Source organism: Ruditapes philippinarum, unplaced genomic scaffold (assembly GCF_026571515.1).
Source record: "Ruditapes philippinarum isolate M1 unplaced genomic scaffold, ASM2657151v2 ctg10449_1_1_1_1, whole genome shotgun sequence".
Lineage (NCBI taxonomy): Eukaryota > Metazoa > Mollusca > Bivalvia > Venerida > Veneridae > Ruditapes > Ruditapes philippinarum.
In genome coordinates this window covers 4613-26831 of record NW_026862831.1, presented here as the reverse complement: position 1 = coordinate 26831, position 22219 = coordinate 4613, and the positions used below count along the sequence as shown (strand labels likewise).

General features: G+C 33.2%; 1 protein-coding gene across 1 annotated transcript in view; it reads left to right on the top strand.

Annotated features, from left to right (window-relative positions):
* The window catches only part of LOC132720330 (fibropellin-1-like), a 38976-nt gene extending 17145 nt beyond the window's left edge, over positions 1 to 21831 (top strand). Inside the window, exons 7-8 of the mRNA XM_060704458.1 lie at positions 17 to 283; positions 21060 to 21831. Coding sequence (XP_060560441.1) covers positions 17 to 283; positions 21060 to 21244 — 452 coding nt within the window. The 3' untranslated portion in view covers positions 21245 to 21831. The remainder of the gene's footprint in view (positions 1 to 16; positions 284 to 21059) is intronic.
* Positions 21832 to 22219: the final 388 nt, after the last annotated feature.

Genomic DNA, 22219 nt, shown 5'->3' with positions numbered 1-22219 from the left:
TATTTTTTATTTCAAGCTGAATGGACTAATCTTATTATCGGTTACCGAAGCGTGGATGCTTCTTCAACATTTAGTCCTTCCCTTGGACCAAACAATGCCGTAGATAACATCTTTGGAAAAACATTTGGGTACTTATACCACAGCGATTGGGAAGATTATAACCCATGGATTGAAATACAGCTCATAAAAGAATACGGAATCAATAGAGTCGTTATTTATAACAGACAGGAACAAGGCTGTAATTTAGAATACGATTATGAAAAAGGCACAGCTGTAGACTGTGGTAAGATCTACTTAAATTTTATTGATGTTTACTTGTGGTAAGCTTCCATTGAGGAAACTCTTTTAAAATAATAAAATAAGAAAATGTGAACGGCATCAAAAGAATTGTTATTCATAACAAACAAGACGACAGTTTTGAATTCACGTACGATGGTGATGATTGTTGTAAGTCACAATGATTTAACCATCGTTGGATACCCACGGTTGATAAACATGTATAGCCCGCGGTTGATTAACATGTTGTCGGCTGATAAATACATGTAGTAATGGTTCGGTAGAGGATGTCCGACTACGTGATTTTACATTTAACCAACACTTTGAGTCAAAATATTTTAAATATTATGACAACAATGTGTTCTTCGTGTACTTTGTAACTATTTTGTGACGACAATGAATGGATGGATGAAGTCAGCATTGGTCAGAAAATACTTGTATCATAGTTTGGGGACCTTTCTGTTGAAAATGTGTCCGAGTTAAATCGTATACATATACATGCACCGTGCGTTAACTTGAGTGCAGGTATTAGTTACCCGCACTCCAGAGCATGCCCATTGATTGGCTCATTTTTGCTGGGGTTTACTGTGACGGCACAGAAAGTGAAAGCGACAGAAATATGATATTTAGATGCTCGTTCATTGGTTACTTTTCTCCGGGGTTTCATATTGTGACAACAGAGAACGTGTTTATATGTTTGACTATGATACAAAAGAGAAAGAACATCAAAACACTTGGCTCTGGGACTACGCCCCCTCGTAGATAGCCTCGTGTTTCGATGCTCTTTCTATTACTTAATTGATATTTCTGAACATTCAAATCTCAAATACTAAAATGTCTAATACCAATCAAGTGAGCAAGTAAGTGTCTACGTTAGATAAGGTAAGCACTTTGTAGAGTCAAACAAATTTAATTAGTCCATAAGAATGTCTAAAAAAGACAAGTTTTGCTATTTAAATTTCTAAAATACATTAAAAATCAATTTTTAACACGTGGTCCCTAATAAAGATCAAGTAAAAAACGTTTTATGTCAAATTAAATTTAAGTAAGCAACGTTTAATGTAAATAGAAAAACGTCCAAAAAAAAGCACGTAAAGTGTCCATTAAATGATCAGAGTTTCATAAAAAAGATCAAGCAAAATGTTTTGAGTTTAAAGCAATACGGTACTCAAGGGGGTCCGGGAATAAGTTAAAAATGTCAAATTAAAATCAAGTTGTTAAAATATAAAAGATAATCAGGAATATACGAATTAACAATATTAGAGTATTGTAAAAAAGTTAGTAAGCGTACCAAAGATAAAGAAAAAGTAATAAACAACTAAGAGGTCCTAGTATCAATATCGAGTAAGCATTTTAAAGTGTGTTTGATATGAAAGATTATGTAAGCCAAGCCTAACGATGGAGTAAGCAGGTAAAAGATGAATATCTTGAGGATGTTTTCGTGAGTTTTCAATGGACATACAAAGCTAAAAAAAACTGGTCACATGAAATTTTTTTAGTTGACCTTTTTAAGGTTGGTTTGTATAACCCTTTCTGAGTTTTTACCCATAAATCTAAATTTTTGCACGTTTACAAGAGCATGTTGAATAGACTCACCTTTATTAAAGGCCCAAAAAAATACCAAACTATGAAAAATTCCGAACATCAAAAAGCAAAAAAAGTAAGATTAAAAAAATTACAACAAATTTGATAAAATCCATAAAACCCTTTGCAGAAAATTTTTATTTTTGCCTGCTAGGTTCTTAAAAAAATTTTAAATAAGAGCATAACAATCGTCGTTGAAAAAAAAAAAAGGGGTAAAAGAGCTGAAAATTTGACCAGCAGCCTTTAATTTTTAAAATATGAACGGAAAATCCGACTAACTGAAGGGAAAGGGAAAGAGTGACCCACTTTTCACTTTTGTTTTTTTTCAACCCTATTATTAGGTTAAATTTTTTTTGGGTACATGTGCCAAAGTTGAAAAGAAATTTTTTTTCAAAGCAACGGGATAACACTAAAATATATAAATCCAAAGCAAAATTTTATTTGAACCCCTATGCCCATGTTGTTTTTCTTTTTAATTTTTCCCAAAGGTTTTATTATTAAATAGAAGTTTTGGGGCTTCCCAAACTTTTTATGAGAACCGCTCTTAACGAAGTCTTTTTATGTAAAATTTTCATTTTTCTTTTTTTTTTAAAACGAAGTGCGTTTTGTCTAAACACGCATTTTTTCAAACGTTTTCAGTGAAAATCCGGGTTTTAAATGCCAAGGGAAAGTCTTAAATTTCTAACAGCTGCCATTTTTTCGAAGTTTTAATATGTTGAAACAGATTTTAAATGTGGGTTGAATTTTTTGAAATTTCTTATCATGTGAAACAGTATTTTATTGCGAAGTTGTGTCTTTGTCGGTGACCTCGATTTTGACCTGTTGTTTTATGTACACTGTCTTTTGTCTTGCCCAAATGGGGTTTGACTTGTCTAAAACTCACATTTGTCAGACTGCTGTCTTTTGTTTTCAAATTGGGTTTTTAAATCTTCTAGAAAGTTTTTATGCAAAATACCGTCTTTCCAACTGTGGTGGAAATTTTGCTAAAAATTGCTTATCATTTAAAACAGTAGTGTCATTTGTGGAACTTTGGGCAACTGTCAACTATGTTTTATTTTCGGGGTAGGATATATTGTCACCGTTATTTGACCGGCTAGGCGCTGTCTGTTTTTTCAACGTTATTTGCTTTGTATGAGGTGTGTTTTCTGTTTATTGTCCCAAACTCTGCTTTCTTGTCAAAAAATGTTGATCCGTATAAAAAATCCCTTTTTTCAAAAAAACAATTTTGATTCCCAATAAATTTTGTTGTTTAGAAACTTTATTTTTTTAGTCAACAGTTTGTTACTTGTCGAAAGAGGGTATTGAATGTCAAAACCTGTTTATTTTCTCAGATCGCCATTTTTTTTTCAAATTTTATTTTAACCGGCCTAAACACCGTTTTTTTATGTGAAATAAGGTGGTTCTTTAAAATTATGGTTATGAAGTTAACACGCTTTTTTTTTGTCAAACTGTCATGCTAGTGTCCAAATGCAAATTTAACTTTTTTATATTCCTTATTTGTTTATAGTCATATCATCTAGTCGAAAAGGGGGATGATTTTAAAATTATTTTTTTTAAACCCCAATTTTTTCAAGGGTTTGGGGTTTTTTTTTACTAACACGTCCTTTTTTGGGGAAATTATTTTTCCTTTTCAAATGTGTGTTAGTTGAAAAAAGTATCATTAAGTACTGGGCGTTACTTGCCAGTTTATGAGTTAACATGTCTAAATACCGTCTCATCAGTCAATAAACGTGTTATCCCGTCCAAAGCGATGTTGCAAAATTTTATCACGTACCCAAACCCCCGGGAGCGGAAAAAATAAGCAAAAAAAAACGGGAAGTTTAGCAAAAACAGGCTTTCCAAACAGACTAATTTGAACAAAATTTTCACAAATTTTTAAATTTAAAAAATGTTTTTGTGTTTTTAAAGAAAACAAAATTGACAATAAACTCTTCAGTTTTACATTATAAAAAAAGTTTTGCAAGTCATTTCCAATTTCGAAATTACCCCAATTTTTTGACTTATAAAAGAAAATCGGTTTTTTAAAAACCAGTTTTAAAACCAGGGGGGTTTTTGACCCAACCCAAATCAAAAAACCGGGTTTTTAATTTTTTTTTTTTTGGGGTTTTTTTTTTTTTTTGTTTTTTAAAAAAAAAAGGCAAAAAACCCGTCAACACCCCATTTCGCAAGATACTTCGAAATTGATATAAAAGACAACTCGTAGTGAGGGCAAAATTTAAAACCGGGTTTTTTGAACACAACAAAGTTAAAAAATTAAACAAAAACCCTATTTTGACAAAATTTAAAATGGGTTGATAAAAAAAGCTGTGCTTTTCAACAACACCAAAAACCACAAAGAAAAACTACTGTTTCAAATGATCAACGCTTTAGAAAAAAAGCCCACAAATTTTACCCCAAAAAGCGCGACATTGACATAAATGAAATTCGACAGCCCAAAACGACATTTGACAATAACATATGTTAGAAAAATTTAACAATTAACACAAGTCAACCACATTTTAAAGAGATAAGACTCTGTTAGATAAAAAGGAAGTTTAGAAAGTTTGACAAAAACAAAGGGGGATACAACGTTTATTTTAAAAATAAGACGCTTTTTGGGGAAATAAAAAAATTAATAACATAGGCTAAAACTTTCCTATTTTTGCACAACTAAAATGCGCCACATTTTGTTAAGTTTCATGACTCTAGGCTAAATACTTTTTGAGCTACACTCGACCCAAATTGAAAATTTTTACTAAGTCAAGGGGTATAACTCTACAAATACTAAAACCATCCACACAAAATAATACCCAGGTGTACAACTACACATGCTTAGCAACATTCCTGAAAAGTTTCATGACTCTAGGTCAAATAATTTTTGAGCTACATGCGACACAAAATGAGATAGATGGAGGGACGGACAAGGGTAAATCTAAATGCCCCCGCCAACCCAAAGTGGGGACACAAAAACTTAAAACTTGAATTTAGAATCCGATGATATGGCAGTAATTTTGTAAAATATTAAGTTAAATATTTAACCCATTTTAAATAAATTAAAACAAATATAAGAAAACTACTAATTAAATGAATCAATTATAAAAGAAATATGTATGGTCACTCTATATAACTAAATGAAACTTGAACGTTTTGCCAGGTCACAAAATGGCTACGGTCAAATGTTCATCCACTTTACTCAATTTTTTTTATAAGGTGATGTTAAACAAGACCTGCCAGCGGACGGCGTGCTCATATTTTTCAGTGCTGGATAGTTCAATATAATAAACATAAAAAAGGGGGTATAATTCTTCAAATTTGCAGTTGTTGTGTGCGGTCTGTCTATTTTGAACCTGTGGAAGGAAATTAAATCTACCTGTCAATGTTAACCATAATGAGACAACGTGCAGAGCGCAGGTTTGACCCTCCACAGATCAAGCTCAATGTCACATTTAGTCATTGTATGTCAATTTCCAAAAAAATGTGTCCGCTCTGTATCTTTTGAACTGTTAGAAAGAAGCAGAAATATTGCTTATAACGAGACGATGTGCAGGACACAGGTTCCTGAGATCAGAATTGGCCCGCCCGGTTACTTGATTTATATAGACTGACATAAGCCCAGGTTACTTGATTTATACAGATTGACACAAGCCCCGGTTACTTGATTTATATAGACTGACATAAGCCCCGGTTATATGATTTATATAGACTGACATAAGCCCAGGTTACTTGATTTATACAGATTGACATAAAGCCCGGTTACTTGATTTATACAGATTGACATAAGCCCCGGTTACTTGTTATTGAATGTTACAATATGATAAACAAGATCAACAAGGAAAGGCGGCGTTCAATGAACGCAACCCCCACACGACCCAGCAACAAGAAAACTAAAACTAATATGAATAATGCTCCTTGGTTCAATATTGGCCCCGCCCCAGTGGTCACTTGATTTATATAAACTAACAAAGGAAAAACACTTCAGAGACTTATTGTGTGAAACTAGGATACCCAGAGCTTAGACATTTGACGTGTAACATCACTTCGGACCACAAAATAACATGTATTAATCATGCCCCTAGGGTCAATACTGGCCCTGCCCAGGGGGTCAGTTAATAATGTTTTGTATAGGAAAACACGTTTAATTCTTTCTGGGTTTTTTTGCCTAGTATTTAGATATTTGAAAAGTGGCATTGTCATGTTGTCCTCTACAAAACTGGTTTTAATCACGTCCTTTGGGTAAATATTGGCATAGCCCTTGGGGTCACTCACTTGATATAGTCTTGTATTGTCTTGTATAAGAAAACACATTTTAGTCTCATAATGTGAAATTACAATGCCAAAAGCTAAGCAATTTAGCATGTAGCATTACCTTGTAAACCTCTGAAGAACCGATGTAAATCATAAAGCTGGGATCAGTATTGACCCACCGCGGGGTCACTTAATTTTTATACACTTATACAGGAAAACACACTCAAGTCAAGTCTTATTTTGTTAAATGATTAAGCTGCAGCTAAGCTATTTGGCATGTGGCACAAATTTGTAGATTTCTATATTTCTAAGTATGTTTTTATTATGACCCTCACATCAGAATTGTGCCTGTCCCTGGAGATACTTGCTTTATGTAGACTAAGGTTTAGGAAAACACATCTTATATCTCTTTGCCATAGTGCCCAAAAATCAATAGTGGTCTCCTTATAGTTAATTAGTTGTGGCCAATCAGTATGTGAAGTAGTTTTCAAGATAATCAGCGGAAACCATTCTGACATTTAAGGCACCTGTGACCTTGACCTAGTGACCCCAAAATCAATATGGGTAAATTACTAGTCATGACCAATCACTATGTGAAATATGAAGTGTTTTCAAGATAATCAGCGGAAACCATTCTGACATATAAGGCCCCTGTGACATTGACCTGTCACCTTGTGACCCAAAAATCAATAGGGGTCATCTTCTAGTTATGATCAATCAATATGTGAAATATAAAGACTTTGTGATAAATGGTTTTCAAGATAATCAGCGGAAACCCTTATGACATTTAAGGCCCCTGTGATATTGACCTTTGACCTGGTCCCCCAAAAATCAATAGGGGTCATCTACTTGTTATAAGCAATCACTATGTGAAATATGAAGACTTTGTGATGAAATGCTTTTAAGATAATCAGCGGAAACCATATAGTCTACCGACAGACCGACATTAGCAAAACAATATATATATCCTTTTCTTCGAAAGGGGGGGGGGGGCTTAAAAATTAGGGGATTTCATGAAATCACCAGTTAGGAAAGTGCTTCTGTGAAATCCTTAAATTAGTAAGTAATTAGTTGAAATGCCTGATCACACACTTTTCCTGTAACTTTATTAGATAATGATGACCGTCATCTTTCATTTTTAAATCGTCTTTTTACTGATAGCCTTTTGTTGATAAATAAACAAGCTTTTAATTTAAACGAGACTTTCAATTATTAACATTTGAAACAGTACTCTCCTGTCTTGATATCCTTGCATAGTACATTTATTCACAGGAAATTGACATTCTATATGCAAGTAATTAAAAAATAACGGCAAATATACCCCTCTATACTATAAATAAACACAAGGAATGCAACGCCTTTTGCACACTCGATACACACTTTATCTAATTACACACGTGGAAAATCAATGTCAACAAACTAGTTTATCAATTTCGATACACAATACAAAATTAGTCCTTTTACACATGACATTAAAGCTGAAAGTATCTCCGCCCATTGACTTGTGAAAATAACTGTTAAAATACACACATCAGAACTTGTTATCACTGGGCCATGACGCGAGTAACCACGATTGTTCCACAACGAAAGTGAGAGAATGTTCTCTACGAAAAAAAAATATACATCCAAATACATGCAATATTTTCATTTCGAAAACTTGGGCATTCATAGATACACATTATCTGACATAATCTGACTGGAATTTCTAGCTAAATACACACAAGTGCAATCAACGCTGTAATTTTTAGCTCGACTATTCGATAAGAATAAGAAGAGCTATTGTAGTCACCCGAGCGTCGGCGTCCGCGTCAGCGTAACCACTCATGTTAAAGTTTTTGTAATACCTCAAATATTGTCAAAGTCCATTGACAAATGGCTTTGAAACTTTGCACACTTGTTCACCATCATGACCCCAATAGACAGGAGGAGGTAACTGTATCAAGCATTTTGACAGAATTATGCCCCTTTTTCGACTTAGAATTTACGTAAAAGTTTTTGTAATACCTCAAATATTTTTAAAGTCCATTGACATATGGCTTTGAAACTTTGCACACTTGTTCACCATCATGACCCCAACGTGTAGACAGGAGGAGGTAACTGTATCAAGCATTTTGACAGAATAATGCCCCTTTTTTGACTTAGAATTTACGTTCAAGTTTTTGTAATACCTCAAATATTTTCAAAGTCCATTGACATATGGGTTTGAAACTTTGCACACTTGTTCACCATTATAACCTCAACCTGTAGACAGGAGGAGGTAACTGTATCAAGCATTTAGACAGAATTATGCCCCTTTTTCGACTAAGAATTAATGTTCAAGTTTGCATACCACCCCAGATTATTTTCATATTCTACTGACATCTGGCTTTGAAACAAGTTGAAATATTATACTCTTCTTTGAGAGCGTATTAGGACTCACTCCAAGGCCTTTAACTGTGACATGGATTTAAAGAAAAATTTTGCTCTTTTGAAAACTTAGAAAATTTTACATTATCAAGGTTCTTCTACTATCAAGCACTATGAATAGTCGAGCGTTGCTGTCCTACCGACAGCTCTTGTTATTGTTAAAAGTGACTGAAAGATATTTTGCTGTTTTGATATTTCCAAAAGACGATTTTGATGAGCGTATATGTATAATGTCTTTTTTCTCTAATTTAGGGAGGAAAACTGTGTTCAAATTGATTTCTTTATCAATTAAATTTATAACATATGTATTACGAAAGCCTAATAGTGTCAAATGAAATAAAAAATAAAAATGCAAAGGCGTTATAACGCGAATAAAGGAGTTATTACGCGAATCAAAAGGCGTAATAACGCGATTAAAGGCGTTATAACGCGAAACAAAAGGCGTAATTACGCAAATCAAAAGGCATAATATTAACGCGAAAAAAGGCGTAGCAACGCACATATAGGCGAAGTAACGCGAATAAAGGCGTTATAACGCGAATCAAAAGGCGTAATAACGCAAATAAAGGCGTAATAACGCGAATAAAGGCGTTATAACGCGAATTAAAAGGCATAATAACGCCTTTATTTGCGTTATAACGCGAATTAAAAGGCGTAATAACGCAAATCAAAAGGCGTAGTAACGCGAATAAAGGCGTAGTAACGCGAACCAAAAGGCGTAATAACGCAAATCAAAAGGCGTAGTAACGCGAATAAAGGCGTAGTAACGCGAAACAAAAGGCGTAATAACGCGAATCAAAAGGCGTAGTAACGCGAATAAAGGCGTAGTAACGCGAACCAAAAGGCGTAATAACGCAAATTCAAACGCATTATAATGCCAATTTTATACCATATTTATACTTATCAAATGGCCTAGTAACGTGAGAAAGGAAAAACAATATTGATCTGAATTTATTGCTCAAGATATAAACTCGTATAGAATAATATAATATACATTTACAATAACTATCATTCCATTTGCGCAGTAATATTGCAAACCATTTGTAATAAACTAATGAAGACTCTTTGATATTTGTCAATATCAGGTGACTTGGAGACTTAAAGGTCCATTGGGTTATATGTCAATACAGTTACTCTGAATTCACATCATTGATTTTACACATGTCACTATAGTAAATGAATTTCTATTTTTTCTTATATCTTATCTTATTTTATATGTGCGTCATATGTTCAATTATATACGGATATGTCCTGTATAATTACTTAATAACCTGTAGTATCTTTTAATTATGTGAATGTCGTTCCTAATTACGCTATAGGTAATTGGGTATAGGTAACAAGATTTGGAAAAACGTAAGGCATACGTAAGTCACATTAGGGTGAAAGTATCTCTAATTATTGATAGGTATGCTTAGAGGGGTAAAAGTGTTTCTGTTAAGTTACAATTATAGGAGACATTGTCTTCTTTGTCTTTATCGAAAAGTATCTATAGTTGGGTGATAGTAACCTCTAATCTCACGAAAGCATTTCCTAATAAAAGATTAAAAAAATCAGACTGTGGCCTTAGGACGTATCCGTACAGAATTGAAAATAAAACGTACATCTTGATCAATTCATTTCAATCAACATTGTTCTTCCTATCTTACATCATAAGGCCACGGTTTGGAATTTATATGGTATTAAATTAGCGTTATAACGCCTTTCGTTTCGCGTTATTATGCCTTTTGGTTCGCGTTATTACGCCTTTATGTTCGCGTTATAACGCCTTTTGATTCGCGTTATTACGCCTTTTGATTCGCGTTATAACGCGAAAAAAAGCGTTATAACGCGAATTAAAAGGCGTAGTAACGCCTTTATTCGCGTTATAACGCGAAACGAAGTCGTAATTACGCGAATCAAAAGGCGTTATAACGCCTTTTTTCGCGAAACAAAAGGCGTAATAACGCGAATAAAGGCGTAATAACGCAAATCAAAAGGCGTAATAACGCCTTCATTCGCGTTATAACGCGAATCCAAAGGCGTAATTACGCTAACCAAAGGCGTACTAACGCGAATAAAAGCGTTATAACGCCAATCAAAAGGCGTAATAACGCGAATAAAGGCGTTATAACGCGAATCAAGAGGCGTAATAACGCGAAAAAAGGTGTAGCAACGGGAATCAAAAGGCGTAATAACGCGAATTAAGGCGTTATAACGCGAAGCAAAAGGCGTAGTAACGCCTTTATTCGCGTTATAACGCGAATCAAAAGGCGTAATTACGCGAATAAAGGCGTTATAACGCGAATCAAAAGGCGTACTAACGCGAATAAAGGCGTTATAACGCGAATCAAAATGCGTAGTAACGCCTTTATTCGCGTGATAACGCGAAACAAAAGGCGTAGTAACGCCTTTATTCGCGTTTTAACGCGAATCAAAAGGCGTAATTACGCGAATAAAGGCGTTATAACGCGAATCAAAAGACGTAATTACGCGAATAAAGGCGTTATAACGCGAATCAAAAGGCATACTAACGCGAATAAAGGCGTTATAACGCGAATCAAAAGGCGTAATAACGCGAATCAAAAGGCGTTATAACGCGAATCAGAAGGCGTAATAACGCGAACCAAAAGGCATAATAGCGCAAAACAAAAGGCGTTATAACGCTAATTTAATACCATATAAATTCCAAACCGTGCCCTAGTAATGTAAGATAGGAAGAACAATTTGATCTAAATAAATCGATCAAGACGTACGTTTTATTTTCAATTCTGTACGGATACGTCCTAAGGCCACAGTCTGATATTTTAAATCTTTTATTAGGAAATGCTTTCGTCAGATTAGAGGTTAACTATCACCCAACTATAGATACTTTTCTACATAGACAAAGAAGGGAATGTCTCCTATAATTGTGACTTAACTGAAACACTATCCCCCATTTAAACATACTTATCAATTATCACCCTAATGTGACTAACTTATACCTTACGTTTTCCCAAATCTTGTTACCTATAGCCTATTACCTATAGCTTAATTAGGAATGGCATTCAGATAATTAGAATATACTAGATGTTATAAGGTAATCAAATAGGATATATCCGAAGATAATTGAACATATGACGCACATATAAGATAAGATAAGATATAAGATAAGATAAGATAAGATAAGATAAGATAAGATAAGATAAGATAAGATAAGAAAAGAAAAGAAATTCATTTACTATAGTGACATGTGTAAAATCAATATGTGATACATGTGAATTCAGATTAACTGTATTTACGTCCAGTCCAATGGACCTATAAGGCACCAAGACACCTTAAATTGGCAAATATTAAAGAGTCTTCATTAGTTTATGACAAATAGTTTGCATTATTACTGCGCAAATGGAATGTTAGTTATTGTAAATGTATATTATATTATTCTAAACGAGTTAATATCTTGAGCAATAAATTCAGATCAATATTGGTCATGCTTTCTCACGTTACTAGGCCATTTAATTAGTATAAATATGGTATTAAATTGGCATAATAATGCGTTTTAATTGGCGTTAGTACGCCTTTTGGTTCGCGTTACAACGCCTTTATTCGCGTTACTACGCCTTTTGATTCGCGTTATTACGCCTTTCATTTCGCTTTATAACGCCTTTATTCGCGTTATTACGCCTTTTGATTCGCGTTATTACGCCTTTATTCGCGTTATTATGCCTTTCGATTCGCGTTATTACGCCTTTTGATTCGCGTTATAACGCCTTTATTCGCGTTACTTCGCCTTTATTTGCGTTGCTACGCCTTTTTTCGCGTTATTACGCCTTTTGATTTGCGTAATTACGCCTTTGGATTCGCGTTATAACGCCTTTATTCGCGTTATTACGCCTTTTGATTCGCGTAATAATGCCTTTATTCGCGTTATAACGCCTTTGTATTTCTATTTTTTATTTCATTTGACACTATTAGGCTTTCGTATAAATCACATTAGGGTTAAAGTATATTTTAATCATTGATAGGTATGCTTAGAAGGGTGAAAATGTTTCTGTTAAGTTACAATTATAGGAGACATTGTCTTCTTTATCCTTGTAGAAAAGAATATAAAGTTGGGTGATAGTAACCTCTAATCCGACGGAAGCATTTCCTAATAAAAGATTTAAAAAAAAAATTAAACTGTGTTTTTAGGACGTATCCGAACAGAATTGAAAATAAAACGTACATCTTGATCAATTCATTTAGATCAACATTGTTCTTCCTTTCTAACATGACTAGGCCATTGTTTGGAATTTATATGGTATAAAATTAGCGTTATAACGCCTTTTGTTTTGCGTTATTACGCCTTTTGGTTCGCGTTATTACTCTTTTGATTCGCGTTATATAACGCCTTTATTCGCATTATTACGCCTTTTGATTCGCGTTATTACGCCTTTTGTTTTGCGTTATAACGCAAATAAAGGCGTTAAAACACGAATTGAAAGGCGTTATAACGCGAATTAAAAGGCGTAATAACGCGAATGAAGGCGTTATAACGCGAATCAAAAGGCGAAATAACGCCTTTAATCGCGTTATAACGCGAATCAAAATGCGTAATAACGCGAATCAAAGGCGTTATAACCTGAATAAAGGCGTTATAATCGAATTGAAAGGCGTAATAACGCGAATAAAGGCGTTATAACGCGAATTGAAAGGCGTAATAACGCCTTTGTTCGCGTAATAACGCAAAACAATAGGCGTAATTACGCGAATCAAAAGGCGTAATAACGCAAAACAAAAGGCGTTATAACGCTAATTTAATACCATTTAAATTCCAAACAGTGGCCTAGTAATGTATGGAAGGAAGAACAACGTTGATTTAAAGAATTGATCTAGATGTACGTTTTATTATATGCTCGAAAGATTTTCGGGCATATCATGTTATACCCCCTGGCGTCCGTCCGTCCGTCTGTCTGTCCGTCCGTTAGCAATTTGGTTTTTGGAGCATAACTTAAGTCACCAAGTCATCTTATATTGGCAAATATTAAAGAGTCTTCATTAGTTTATGACAAATAGTTTGCATTATTACTGTGCAAATGGAATGATAGTTATTGTAAATGTATATTGTATTATTCTATACGAGTTTAAATCTTGAGCATTTAATTCAGATCAATATTGGTCTTCCTTTCTCGCGTTACTAGGCAATTTGATTAGTATAAATATGGTATAAAATTGGCATTATAATGCGTTTTAATTTGCGTTATTACGCCTTTTGATTCCAGTTATAACGCCTTTATTCGCGTTATTATGCCTTTTGGTTCGCGTTATAACGCCTTTATTTGCGTTATTACGCCTTATGATTCGCGTTATAACGCGAATAAAGGCGTTACTACGCCTTTTGATTCGCGTTATTACGGTTTTTTCGCATTATTACGCCTTTTGATTCGCATTATAACGCCTTTATTCGCGTTATTACGCCTTTTGATTCGCTTAGTAACGCCTTTTATTCGCGTTATAACGCCTTTGCATTTTTTTTTATTTTATTTGACACTATTAGGCTTTCGTATTTAACAGAGTCTTCATTTGGCATTTTAACGAGTTGAATATCTTGAAAACGTAAGCTTTACTAAGGAAAACCATGTCACCATTCATAAAGTACCCTTATATTTCTTGGAACATTGTTGATGCTTTCTCATTGTATATCTTAAATTGTATACTGCCGTATATACCTCGAGGACAAGAAAGTCGCGCAAATTACACGATTTTCTTTCCTTGCTTCGTAGAGTTGTGAATATCCATATTTATTATCTTATTGCGTTTTATTTCCTAAGGCATATTTCTCAATTCAATTACCATTAATTCATTAAAGGCCCTTTGAGCCTCCACAATGCTAAAATTAATCTTTTCAAACGTCTTTCACTCTTGATATTTTGTTTCAGTTAAATAGAGCTTATTGACCAAATAGCAGTCGCCTTTTGCTTCTATGGCATAAAAGTAATTAGTATAGTTTTGGATATATTTTTTGGTGAAGGGAATGTTTAATATTGGGACCATATGACCAGAAAGCGAAAAAAGTTTAAAACTTCGCCTGGAGAAGAAAAACATCAAACACCAGTGAAAAGGCGGGAACGTAAACAAAGGCAAAACATGGACAAGGAAAATGGACAAAATATACAAAAGCTAAGAACTGACTCATCGTTTAAACAAACACAACCTTATACCCCCCAATCACAGTTATTATCATCGAACTTTGGATACACGTACCCCCCTCCAGTGAATATTGGTGCAAGCCCCTACCCAATTATGGGACAAATGGATGCATGTAACTCATCTAATGTTCATGTAACCGCCTCGCCAGGCACAGACGTTATGGCAATGCTAATGAAACGGTTGGATAGTATAGACAATAAACTTTCCAGGTTAGATACAATTCTATGTAGTGTTGACAGTATAAACATGCGTATCCAAACAATGGAATTAAAGGTCAATGAACTCGATGATAAAGTACAGGCTTTAGAGCGTAGCCGCGACTTCGATAGTCAAACTTTGCTGGAAATGAATAAGCATCACAAAGAGTTAGATAGTTTTGCCAGTAAAATGTCGAAAATTGAACTAGAACATAAAAGCATAGAAATCGCATTAAAGTCAGAAATACAAGATTTAAAATGTCGTAGTATGCGGGACAATTTATTGTTTCACAAAATCAAAGAAGAAAAAGATGAAAACTGTGAAGTTAAAATCCTACAATTCATTGAAGAAAACTTAAAATAGAAAATGCATCTAGTGATATCCGACTTCAGAGAGTACATCGCATTGGGCAATATAGTGCCGGAAAAAACACGACCGATTGTCGCTAAATTCACGGACTTCCCGATCGTGAGCGGGTGCGACGAGCTGCTAAGGAACTGAAGGGATCTATCTATGGCATATCAGAACAGTATCCGAAAGAAATAGTAGATCAGCGCCGTAAGTTAATCCCTATCATGTTACAGGCCCGCCGGGATGGAAAGGAAGCATACCTTAAGATGGACAAACTTTACATTAACAATCACCTTTATAGAGAATCATGCTAGGAACCAAGTGGGAATGTTTTAAAATGTATATCGTGGAACGTAGAAGGACTTACTGTGGGTAAAAAACAATGCAAGGATATTTTAGACATATTATGTAAAAATGATATTATCTGTCTAAGTGAGACATGGACAAACAAATCGTCAAATATTGAACTTAAAGGCTATTCAGACCCAATTCATTCATATAGGAAATATCAACACCGTAGGGCAAAGCGGTCAAGCGGCGGAATTGTGGTATATATAAAAGACACTATAAGGCAAGGAATAAAAATTGTTAAAAATTCTATAGACTGTATAATTTGGTTACAAATTGATAAAACATTTTTTAATATTAGAGATGATATATATATTTGTTTTACGTACATCGCACCTGAATCTTCCCCTGTGCATAACGTTTACAATATTGATATTTTTTCACAACTTGAACAAGATATTATGGACTATAATTTGCTAGGCAAAATATTTGTAGTAGGCGATCTTAATAGTAGAACTGGTTGTAAAGCTGATTTTATTCAGTTTGACAGAAATATTAGTAGTGGTGACGTTATAACTATTGATAATCACATGCCTCGCATTTCTCGAGATACTACGTCAAATCGGTTCGGTGATTATCTACTTGATCTCTGTAAAGCAACCAATCAGCGAATAGTTAACGGTCGCTGGTCAGGTGATCATGGGAAATTTACCTGTTTCACGCATAATGGAACAAGTGTAGTAGATTACCTACTTACACAAGAAGATAATTTTTGCTTACTTGACAATTTTGAGGTCGGAGAATTCAATATTTTTTCCAACCATGCCACATTGTCGTTTTCTTTTAAAACTAATATTGAACCATTATATGAGCCTACAAGTAGTACTAATACACGTATTAAGTTTGATAAAAGAAACCAAGATTTATTTTTGAGAGATATATCTCAAAATTTGAACTCACTTGAAAGTGATTTACGTTCTGAAATTAATGGAGAAAACAGTGTTGATAAACTCACCTCTATTTTTACTAATTTTTTGTGTAAGCATGGTGATAAGTATTTCAAGAAGACTTATATTGTTGACAGTGAAGTTTGTTTTAGTGATAATAACAAAAATAAGAAATGGTTTGATAATTTATGTTCTCAAAAATTGGCTGCATATAAGGATGCTGTATCCAGATATAATTTATCTTACTCTTCAGAAGATAGAACTATACTTTTTAATAAAAGAAAAGACTATAAATATCAATGTAGAAAATCAAAGAATGCTTTTAATAATACATGTACACGTTGTCAGAAAATGAACGATTTAAGGAGGAAATCACCAAGGGAATTTTGGAAAATATTCAAAAGTACAAATTCTACTGTTTGTGGGGAAGATATTTCAGTTAGTGATTTTAAAGATTATTTTTGCAATTTAATGTCAGGGGAGAGGGAGGAAGTAGAAAATAATGACTATGACGATTTTATCAATAATTTAGGTGAGGGGATATATGACAGTAGCACATTTGAGACGCTAGATGAACGTATTACAAATGAGGAAATCTTGAAAGCTATCAAGAAGTTAGGAGTAAACAAAACGCCCTCGTTAGATAATATCCTATATGAATATTTTAAAGTATCTGTCCCTCAGATAATTCACCCTTTAAACTTGTTCTTTAACGATATACTAGATAAGAAGAAATTTCCCAAGTCATGGGCGACAGGTGTTATTATTCCCTTGCATAAGAAGGGCAATATTTCAGATCCCAACAATTATAGAGGAATCACACTTACTAGCTGTTTTTCTAAGCTGTTTACAATTATATTAAACGAAAGACTTAAATCATGGGCTGAAGACAACTGTGTATTGTCGGATGCCCAGTTTGGTTTCAAAAATGGGTATAGCACAGTTGATCCTGTTTTTATCTTACATTCACTCATACAAAGGCAAATTGAAAACAAAAAGAAACTGTACTGTTGTTTCATTGATTATAGAAAAGCATATGACTGTATTGATAGGTCAAGGTTATGGTATAAACTTATAAAACTAGGTATTGACGGCAAATTCTTGTCAATTATAAGATCAATGTATAATGATGTAAAATTATGTGTAAAACATCTAGGAACGTTATCTGATGTCTTCAATAGTAGCATTGGTCTCTTCCAGGGGGAGATAACTTCTCCAATATTTTTCTCCCTGTTCTTGCATGATATCGAATTACACCTGCAGGAAAATATTGACGTTGGTCTTAATATCGACCAAATATCAATTTATTTATTGTTATTTGCTGACGATGCCGCCATCATTTCAGAATCTAGGTCTGGTTTGCAGAAGTCACTTGATAGTTTATTGTCCTATTGTAATCGTTGGAATTTGACGGTAAATGTTGAAAAGACAAAAATAATTGTATTCAGAAAAGGTGGTAGACTTGGTAATATGGATAAGTGGTTTTATAATAATCAAGAAATCGAGGAAGTAAATTCATTTAACTACTTAGGTGTGGTATTCACGAGTGGTGGGTCATTCATGCAAGCTACAAAGACGTTAGCTGGGAAAGGGCTCAGATCATTATATTCATTGTTACAATTGTTACGTGACTACAAAGTACCAGTTAACATTATGTTTAATCTCTTTGACGCCTATGTTTTATCAATTTTAAAATTATGGCTGTGAAGTATGGGGGTTAATGAATGCAGAGGTTTTGGAACGAGTACATTAAAATTTTTGTAGGTTTATTTTAAATGTTAAACACTCAACAAATACTTTGGCATTATATGCAGAATTGGGGAGATTTCCTCTTTTCATTGAAAGGCATATTCGTATGACAAAATATTTTCTTAAGTTAATTACAGGTAAAAAGATAATTGTATATTAAGAACAATATTGTGTAGACAGATATATGATGTTGATGTGGTAAATTGTTCAACAAACTGGGCTTCAAAAGTCAAAAACATTCTTCAGTCAGCAGGATTTAATGAAGTCTGGTTATATCCCGATTCTGTTAATATAAAAATATTTGTACCTATTTTTAGGAATAGATTACGGGATATTTATATAAGTTGTTGGAATGATGGTATTCAATCTTCATCATTGTTAGATGTGTATAGGGAATATAAGATCACATTTGAACAATCGTTATACATAAAATATATTGAAAATGTAAAATATAGAAATGTTTTAGCAAAAATAAGGCTCTCCTCACACAAACTTAATATCGAGTTAGGAAGACATAATAATGTACCAAGGAATGAACGAAAGTGCACTTTATGTTATATGAATGATATAGAAGATGAATTTCACTTTATCCTTAAATGTCCGATATATTCTGAGTTAAGAAAGCAATACATTCCAAGATACTATTATTGCAACACAAGTATGTTTAAATTCATTTCATTAATGCAAACTGGTCGCAAGAAAGAACTGAAAAATTTAGCTATATTCTGTGATAAAGCTTTTAAATTGAGGGATAGTTTGTTATAATATACTGACATGTAAGCTTTACTCTCTTTCTCTGTTTTTTCTGTTGTTTAAAAAAATGAAAAAAGTATCATTGTTACTGTTAAATGCGCATTGTATATCCATCATGTAAATTTGTAAAGTTATATGTGAATATGAAATTGTACATATATACATATATTTTTTTTAAATTTATTTATTAATATTTGTAACTTCTCAAATTAAATTGATCTGTTTTTCAACACATAACAAAATATAAATACCATGATAAAATGTTTTGACAAAATTAATCCTTATAATTAAGTCAAGTGTTAGTTGTTTTGGGTATTGGTCTGTTTTGTGTGGGTTTTTCTTTTCCATATAGAAATTAATTCTATTAATATTGATCATGAATTATTAAGGGGAAGTAAATGTTTAAATACTGGTTATGTAAAGTTACCTAAGTTATCCCCCTTTATTTGTCACAGTTTGCTTTTTTGAATAACATAAAAGAAAATGTATTGTAGCTTAAATTGATAATGTTTGGTAAAGATAGGCCAATTCTTGTGTATTATATACATGTATTCATATGCTTTTTAAGTAATTTCGTATCTCAAATTAAACATTCTCACATCACATAAACCATTATTTTGTAATTATATATATTCATGTCATGTGTCATTTATGTATTATATGTTGTATTTGTATATTTAATATGGTGATGAGCTTTTTATGCTTAAACCAAGTAATAAAGTTTCTGTTCTGTTATAAAAGTAGTTTCAAAATTAAGCTTTTTTGAATGGAAGTCAAATAACCACTTTTTTACGATTTGCTATATTTATGACATATTATTTTAATGTTCAAATATTAAATTTTCCTTTAACATTTAATTTTACCGTGGAAAATGTTACTTTTACTAAAATAAAGGTATCAAAATGCATGACACGTGTTTATTTTGCATAATACGACTGTCAAACGTTCAATGAATAACGCAAACAAACAGTTATACCAGTAATAAATATTTACCATTATAGCACTTTTAAAATAAAATTTGCTCTTAGAATAATCTATAAACCTTGAAAACATCAGCAACGCATCTTAGAAATCAGGACACGCGCATCTACCCGAGAAAAGTAAGCGCGACCTTCACAGGCTTTCGTTGTGAAACATTTTTCGTAAATCGCGTCAGTTAATGCATACATACATTTTTTGAAAGTTTGAGTTAATAATTTACTATGCAACAGTGGTTTTAAACATGTGTTTTTTTTAGATTATGCCAAAAGCATAATTAAGGCCATATTTTTTCTGCACCATTTAGGTAATAATGTGTATAGTCTTTCCGGCGAATATTTTGTTCATAATTTTTCTCCTAGTTCGAAATATTGAGCCAATGCTTCGTCACCAGTAAATATTTTCCCAAATTGTCTTTGATTGATGTTAGGAAATATGTTAAGCAGTTGCGTAGCTGTTTGGAACCTTCACCATTTTTGGTCATGTCAATATATGAGGTTATTGTCTAACAGAAACATTGTGTACTTTCGTATAACGCTTTTAAATGGAATGTATCAGCAATAGCGATATGCCAACAGTTTGGCAATATCACTAATCGTGTACTTCAAAATACTTTCATTTGTTTCTCTGACTTCTGACTTTTTCCTGCCTCTTAAAAGCACAGGTCTGTTGGGTATCGCTGTATACTGGCTCTGATTAAACATAATTTCGCCTAGAGTGTTATTTTGAATAGACAAAATATTGTAACTTGTTTTCGAAAACAACAAGAACATCGTAATAATACCCACCTACCTACCTACCTACCTACCTACCTACCGACCATCTGATCTACCGTCAGTGTCAGCTGTCACTGTTTTAGGCACATTTAGAAGGATGATATTATTCTAAAAACACTTTAAGATTGTTGTCATTTAGTGTAGTATGGCGAGCTGCAGCAAAGTGACATACAGTTCGCCGTAATTTTGAACTTGAATGTTCCAAGTAAATTCAATTTATTATAACTTCTTAGAAATATTTTGATTTTGTCAAAACGTAAGTAAATCTATACATGTATATAACACAGCATTAATTTTAAATCGTTTTCATAGAATTATTGAATGTATACAGCTTTACTTATAAGCTGTTTTGATATCTATTTTATCAAATTGTTATTTATTGCAGGGGCTAGACTTAGGGATTTGACGATATATGTTGGAGACAATCTTTGTGCACAATATGCAGGTCCTGCAACGAATCAATATTATGTCGAAATACTATGCAATCAACGAACGTATGGAGATTCTCTTAAAGTAGTAAAAGACGGACTCTGGCTTCACTTTGCTGAAATACAAGCATTTTATAACTAACTCATAGTATATATATCTAGAAGAGGGATTATACATTACGAGAATGTCTAAGTCGCGCCATGACAAAACCAACATAATGCGTTTGCGACCTGGATGGATCCAGACCAGCCTGCGCATCCACGCAGTCTGATCAGGATCCATGCTGTTCGCTTTCAATTTTTCTACTTGTTATAGGGTTTGTAAGCCCTGATCAGACTGCGCGGATCTGGATCCATGCTGGTCGCAAACGCATTATGTTGGTTTTGTCGTGATGCGGCTCAAATTGTGCTTATGCTTAATCTTCGTAAGAGCTGGCTGAAAATTGTTGCTTTATTTTAATTAGTTTGGGGAAAAATGCTATAGAAGTAATAGATAAATTAATGTAAACATTCACTTGGATATTATTATGTTACTTTTCGCGGGATCAGTGAAAGATTATTACTTTTTGAAATGGATAAATAGTAAAATTTTACATCAATTTAATTTTTTTACCTATATGCTCTAAAAATATTTATAAGTTGTGTATGCATGTATGTTTAATTTTTCAAGAGAAGTGTTAACTTTAAAGTTAAAATGTAATAATCTTTCACATAAAAATATATAATAAAATGAAGATACATAAACGTTTAGTTTTTTTGTTTATTATTGTTAAACGGCACATTGACATATTACTGGTCATATTTTTAAGTGAGTTAATACATTCTTATAAAATGAGTAAGTTAAATCTTTGAATACAGGTTAATATATTTTAAGTAACAGGTCAATATATGAACTCCGTCAAAAAGATTTGAAATTGTATTTACCCGATTATATCTATAAAAAAACTGTGCAAGATTATGGAATTCAAGAAGGGAAATGATTATTGCAAGTACAAGTAATACAAAGTGGAGCATTATCTACTGGTTAAAAATGGAAATTTATAACTTAAGTGTGTGCAAGCTCAGAAAAAACTATTGACCATGACAGTTAAGAAGAGATAAAAATTGGTTATGGTTG